The sequence below is a fragment of the Oppia nitens genome, unplaced genomic scaffold (assembly GCF_028296485.1).
Source record: "Oppia nitens isolate AA-2021 unplaced genomic scaffold, nextdenovo-longstitch-racon4-pilon3 scaffold4_pilon_pilon_pilon, whole genome shotgun sequence".
Classification (NCBI taxonomy): Eukaryota; Metazoa; Arthropoda; class Arachnida; order Sarcoptiformes; family Oppiidae; genus Oppia; species Oppia nitens.
Genome location: NW_026533232.1, coordinates 7,638,081 through 7,645,479, shown reverse-complemented (window position 1 = coordinate 7,645,479; position 7,399 = coordinate 7,638,081). Strand labels below are relative to the sequence as shown.

At 29.0% G+C, this 7,399-nt stretch overlaps 1 protein-coding gene across 1 annotated transcript; it reads left to right on the top strand.

Moving 5' to 3' along the window:
• The first annotated feature begins 3,998 nt into the window (after positions 1–3,998).
• On the top strand, positions 3,999–6,715 carry LOC128959485 (MAP kinase-interacting serine/threonine-protein kinase 1-like). Its single transcript, XM_054305444.1, has 5 exons — positions 3,999–4,666; positions 4,741–5,026; positions 5,109–5,182; positions 5,249–5,370; positions 5,442–6,715. Exons 1-5 carry the CDS (start codon positions 4,263–4,265, stop codon positions 6,023–6,025), a joined length of 1,470 nt encoding a protein of 489 aa, XP_054161419.1. The 5' UTR covers positions 3,999–4,262; the 3' UTR covers positions 6,026–6,715.
• Positions 6,716–7,399: the final 684 nt, after the last annotated feature.

Genomic DNA, 7,399 nt, shown 5'->3' with positions numbered 1-7,399 from the left:
ACATGCAGTTTGTGCTTTAGATATAATTCATAGTTAATATACCGTATAATACATAAAAAAAATTGGATTTCATTGAATACAAGTCAATGATGTTTAAAAATATTTTTATTTATTACATATAAATTTATTTTTTATTTTTGTTATAATCACAAGTTTAGCTGTTTGTGTATTTGCGTAAAACATATCATATATTACCAAAAAGTAATTGTGATGCAAATACACACACAATATATTAATATAATTACTTAGTTTTTTGTGTGTATTTAGACTAACGTATGAAACAACACAACACCTCTTCAATAGTATATATGTCCTTTGAATAAATTATTTATGGATTACTTATTGCATAAGTCATAAGAGATAAATTGATATAAAAAAAGTTACATTATATGTAGTACTATAAGTAATATATCTTTAGTATACAGTTTAGTATATACTGTATATGAGCTTTCATTGAATGTCTGTATAATACAGTGTATATTAGTGTATATGAAAAGGAGAACGTCCTTAATATTTGTCACAAAGATTTGCTATTCATTTACAATCATATTTAGTAAATACAGTATATGTTTATTATATACACACACATATATATATATATATATAAAACAAAATGCAATTATATTTTGCAAATCAATGCATTCATCACCAAAAAAAACCACACATTTATTACCACACAATTACAGCATAAACTGATATTAACAGTAAAGTCCGGTAAAGTAAAAGCAAAGTTTTTATATACTTCCTACTCATTTTGATTAAATTAAATAAATTGTTAATCATAACCAAATACAAATCCAAACCGTTTTACTGATAAACTGATTTCAGTCATAATAGAAATATATGACAATTTAAGATATTTTTATTTATTTGTTTATAAACGCTGATAAATGATAGATATTTTTACAAATTCGTCAATTAGCACAATAATATTATTAATAGTTTTTTATATTATTATTTATAATATACTGTAGTTTCTGTTTTATTAATAATTTGTTAAAATACAAGTCTCTAAGTATGTATTTGTAAGTAAGTGATCATATCTATCGCATTTATGTTTTAATCTCGGTCAGTATTTCAAACATAAACCGTTACCCGGGTTTTTGGTGTCTAGTAGTATAAAATTCTCATTAAATAATTATTTATTCACATTCAATTAATTTTGAACAAACTTTGATAATACAGTTATACTACAAACATATGCTGTTTATACACAATGTATATTATAAACAGTATTTTACAATTATATGTAATATTTATACTGTATTATGTATACACAGGAGATATTGTCTATTGATATGCATATTTAGGAGGCAATGTCTGTTAACTAACATTAGAGTAACATTTTTTAATATCTATTTATTTCCCAGTGAACTATATTTTTCATATTTAATTAAAGCCAATTCAATTGAATTTATAAATGTATTGTATAAATATTTTTTTTTAGTCAACCCAAACCAAGTTTTTTTGCATATCAATGCACTATTACCCCCTACCTTCCAGTGCACCCAAATTAGCACATCTCTCAATTGAGACTAAAGATTTATAATTAGATTTTTTGTTGTTTTGTTTCATACAATGATTACCCGAAAAAATATTTTTCTTTTTAAATGTAAATATTAATAGACTTGTGGCCCCTATTTAACAAAAATAGTGATTCACTACTAGTGAAAAACTTTAATGACTATTAATACATATATTATTAACATTGTTTGAAAATAGTAATTATTTAATTATTAATAATACTATTTATTTGTGAATCATAACCTACACTATAGTTAGTTAGCATATTATTATTATAATATAATATATTAAACTACAGTACAGTATATGATACGTGATTTCAGTCATTTAATAGTTTGTTTTTTCTCTCTTATGAATTATCAATATATCAGAGTCTCAGTACTGCATAAATGTCCTCAATTTTATTTCTTTATATATAAATTATATACATAATAACACACACTTTGTATATACAAACAGTAGTAAATCCTAAACCAATCTATCACTTTGTTATCTGTTTTATGGGCATAAAAACAATTTGTTGTTATTGTTATTGTCATTTATCAAGAATTTTATGGACAACTCTTTTTCCAATGAAATTGAAATTTTTAAGTATAGTTTAGGCAAACGATTGGAAAGTTTTAGAGAAGGAGAGAGAGAAAGAAAGAAAGTGAGAGAGAAAGAGAGAGTGAGAGAGAGAGAGAGAAAGAAAGAAAGAAAGAGAGAGAGAGTTTGTCAAACGTTTTCATTACAGTAGCTATGATTGCAATGCAATACTGTGTCTAAATGAAAATCAAGTGATGAAATTTGTGGCAATACTAATATTAGGATTACAGTAGTCTCTCATATGTTGTTATACATACATCTATACTAATATATAATTATATTAGACTAGAATATTCTTAAAACTTACTAAATGTTTATACTGTATATGATATGATAGTAATACAGGTGTGATATTAGCTCATTTACTTTTTACTACATGTGCTTAACAAATGAATTGTTACAATAAGTCAGGCTTTGAGTCAAATTAAGCAATTGTTGTCATTAGTTATAGTAATAAAAATAAATTGTCAGTTCAAACAAAGTATATAATAATAATAATGAGTTTTTTAATATCGTAAACATTATAAATAAAATAACATACAGTACTGTAGTATAGCAAACAAAATTGTGTGATTATAACCGATAAATGTGTAGATAGTGTGTAAATACGTTATATGTTATACTTGTTATATAAATATAATATACAACTTATACTTATGTATGACTACTTTAGTTAAGACAGTATACCAATACAATACCTCTTCAATACAATTTACTACAGTATAAGACATAAAAGTATAAATATTTAGTAAATAAGGGAACAGTGCTTATCATAAATTTTAATCTTTAATGAATATCCTATTTGAATATGAGTTCCCCTGAAATTGTCATCAATTATCTATTAGTGAAGCATTGATTGATAGAAAAAATAGCAATAAAATTACATTTAAAAAATGAGACCTAAACACCATATGATTTGATAAGATATGGTTTTTTAAAGTAAACATAATTTTGTTTTTTCTTCACTATATGTAAACACTTTTGCCTTTTTTTTAATTATATAGCAATTGCTTATTACTATCGTATATACTGTGTATATAAACTGCAAATTTGGCAAATTTCTAGACAACAAATAACAATATCCTATGTCTTAACTTATATCAAATAATTCATAAACTAATCTAAACTTTATTTTTTCATAAATCTATGTCCAAAATGAAAATAAATGTTTTAAAAGAAATTTACTTATTATGAGTAATATCTATAACTATTGCCAAAATTTAATGATTTGGTTAATTATATTAATATATTGTAGTGTATTATGAATACACCCAATAGTCTATGATCAATACATAATTGTCCATGCTCAATCACATAAACTGTTTGGTCTCACTATACATACACATCCTAAACATTAATTCATACAAAACACTACAATACATACTGTAATACTATAGTAATAATAATAATAATAATAATAAAGTAAAAAGAAGTTTCGAGAAAATTTTCCACTCTATGTAATAGAGAAACGTTACAAATGGGGTAATCAATGAGTTTTACACAACTCTAGTCTCTCAATGTTTAGAGGCATCGATTGTATCGACAATTATATGATATATACTGTATATATACATAGCTTATACTGTATTGATTGGATTGTTTTGTTTGTTTTGATGATATTGTTTGTGCTATAGTGGTGTACGTGATTGAGACCCCCATTTGGTCCCCCAAATAGCTCTCCTTGATTACCCCTGACTACCCCTTGACTATTGTCCCCTTGTTTTGCTGTTAGACAGTGTCCTTGTGTTTAGCGCATACACAGTGACTGTATATACAGTACTGTATATTATGTATAATAACAGTCACAACAACAGTGAATATATTATGATTACGTATATATGGTGTGAGTGATAGCCAATGAATATTGAGTTAAGCTATGATGACATCACTTAAAGGGATGGACTCATTGTTTGTGTGTTGGCTTAAAGTGCAGTTGTGTTGAGCTCAGGGATCACTGCCTCAGACGCGAAATGGCTGAATACTGAACAGTAAAAGAAAATATCGAGTGATTGTTTGACACGATTGTCATCACCAGTCAAGAGACCAAACATCCAGAACAGAGTCAACACCTGATCGGACAGACAGTCAGTCAGTCATTTGATATCAAGAGGTGATTGAAGTGAACTGAAGAGTGTTGTCATCGATGAAAAACAATGCATCCGCGAAATCTCTCCGAAGACGATGAGACGTGTTATGAGTCAAGCGGTGACGGACATAATAGTCCCGAACCGGGTGTCATCTCTGCACCCATACCTATACCACAGAGACAGCAACAGAGGAGACGCAAGAAGAAGCGCACATCGAGTGCCAGTCTTTCGGCCAACACTTTTGTCGATCTCTATACTATGACCGGAGAGTTTCTCGGCGAAGGCGCTTACGCTTCGGTACGCGAGTGCCGTAACAACTATACGGGAAAGAAGTACGCCGTCAAAGTGATTGAAAAGAACGGGTCGGGCCATAGCAGGTCTCGTGTCTTCAGAGAAATCGAGATTTTCTATCACTGCCAGAGTCACAGAAATATTATACAATTGGTTGAGTTCTTCGAAGAGTCCGACAAGTATGACATGAATTATATTTTGTGATAAAATAATTGTGAAACTAATTGTGATCTACTGTTTTGTTATCGATTAGATTCTATCTGATCTTCGAGAAGGTGAACGGTGGACCACTTCTGGCACACATTCAAAAGCGGGTGCATTTTACCGAAAACGAGGCCAGCCTTATAGTACGTGATATTGCGAATGCACTCAAGTTCCTGCACCACAAGGGAATAGCACATCGCGACCTGAAACCCGAAAACATTTTGTGTCATAGCGAGGATCAGGTCTGTCCTATTAAGATATGTGATTTTGATCTCGGATCTGGTGTTGTACTCAGCGATTCTTCACCAATCAGTACACCCGAACTGTTGACACCGGTTTGTAGAACTTATTTAAACAAATTATTTTATACTAATTATGAATAATTGATTGACATATCATATACCACTAAAAAAAAAGGTGGGATCCGCTGAGTTTATGGCACCAGAAGTTGTTGAGGCTTTCATTGGTGAGGCCTCTACTTATGATAAACGGTAAGACTTTAGATTAACTAATTTTATGATCAAAATCTTATACCTCTTCGTATTTGTAATAATCAGTTGTGATTTATGGTCACTTGGAGTCATAACATACATACTATTGTGCGGTTATCCCCCGTTCTATGGTTGTTGTGGCAGTGACTGTGGTTGGGAAAGGGGAGAGTTTTGTCAGTCATGTCAAGGTATGTCTATTTAAACGTTTTTATAATATATAAGTGAATAGTATAATAACGGTTGCGGTCATAATTATCAGACCAACTGTTCACATGTATTCAAGACGGAACCTATGACTTCCCAGAGCGCGAGTGGACTTTTATTAGTGAAGACGCCAAAGATTTGATCCGTCATTTGCTTGTTAAGGACGCGAGTCAGCGCTATACCGCTGAAATGGTACTCAATCACCGTTGGGTGGCCTGTGGCGGTCCGCGCACACTACTTGAAACGCCGCGTGTTATTCGCCGCAATAATAGCGCCAAAGATTTGGCCGCTTTTGCTGAAAGCGCTAATGCAATGAAAAGATTGGTTCTGAGACACCAAACATATAGCACTGACTTCTCATTCAAACCGCGACTCTTTTCACATCATGAGAATGACGAGTCCGATGCCATCTCATTCAATACACCTATAACTCCAACCTCCGAGACGGGCAGTATATCGCCACCAACTATCGGGTCGCCTGCCGTGAAATTCTTGACCCAATTACCCACCTTTTCGGAGAAATGTCTGATGTCAGCACCCATAGTAATGGCCGACTCAAAGATTGCTCAAAACCGTGTCATCCGTACGACTCTAAGTCTCGGCCGGAGTTTCGGTGAAACAGAACTAATAGGTTTCTGAATTACAAAATCACAATTGAATACACAAAACACTAAATGTTTTAATTTAAAGATTTTCTATATTTTTAGATATCTCTAAAAACAAAGCTCTTATAAATTTAGACACTTTTTCTATTAATATGTTTACAAAACAAAAATATGTTTTTCTATGAGTTTTCAAACTTACGTATTATTATCTAACAAAACAAGATATCCATTATTATTAAATCAATAATAGTGGGTGTCTTCACACATATATATATATATAATACCGTTCAATATAACGTTTTTCTATTAACAAACAATTCACTTGTTTAAGATAAATATATTATATATATATAAGATGTAATTTTTTAAAAAGAGAGAGAAAGCAAATAATTGATATATTTTTAGAAAGTCTGATATAAAGGTCCGTTATATATATATATGTGATTAATATTGAGGACCGTCTCTTTAATCAAACACATAAACATTATCAGTGCTTATGTGTGTCACTAAACAGTGATGTATTTAAAATCAATCAAAAAAAAGTACTTCCAAAATATTTTTAAAATAACAACAACTATGATTCAACAATTTATATGACAACACATTTGTAATTATCATTCATATAAATATCTCATTTATAAACAGAGCTTTTTTGTCAATAGTTCCCATTTTTTTATATATATATATTCAACAAAATTATATATAGTTCTTGTTAATAATAAATCCATTGATTCAAATTCAATTGAAATAACAGTTTTGACACAAAACTAGTCAAAATTCAATTCATTAATAATTTATAACATGTGTTATCATATAAGTTGGTTTGAAAGGAAAAAGTCGATATAAATAGTTATATCGATTTTTTTGCTAATGGTTTCTAATTTTTGATTTTTATATATTAAAATATAATTTAAAAATCATTAGTAATTATAGTTAAATAGTTTTCTAATTGATTTAAATTGAACTTTAAAAATTAATTTTAAAATAATTCAAATTTAATACGTTAAAACATAATTTAGCCACTCAATGCTATTACCAATAGTAACATTTTTTTGTTGTTGTTATTATTATAGCAGTTATAGTAGCACAATAAACACCAATAAACAATGCATAAATTGTTATAGGTTTTCAATTTTGCAATTTATTATAATTAGCCAAACTATGATTTAATCAATTAAATCACTAAAAGTGCAACTCTTCTAAAAAAATATGCTTTAATTAGAAATATTTTTAAATTCCTAGTCGTTTATAATATTATTCAATCCTTAAATCTGAAACAATTACTAAATTTAGGCAAATATTTTTTGCTTATTTCCCTTTAAAGGCTAATTTAAACAATTATTATTATTTTTTGTTTTTTTTCATTTATTACTAAAAATATATGTTTCGACTATTATCATTTTTTTCG

Excerpts from the sequence above, each read along its gene's own strand:
- LOC128959485 (XM_054305444.1), top strand. The coding sequence starts at position 4,263 with ATGCATCCGCGAAATCTCTCCGAAGACGATGAGACGTGTTATGAGTCA. Across the intron at positions 4,667-4,740 it reads TTCTTCGAAGAGTCCGACAA|ATTCTATCTGATCTTCGAGA; the intron begins GTATGACATGAA and ends GTTATCGATTAG. Across the intron at positions 5,371-5,441 it reads GTTTTGTCAGTCATGTCAAG|ACCAACTGTTCACATGTATT; the intron begins GTATGTCTATTT and ends CATAATTATCAG.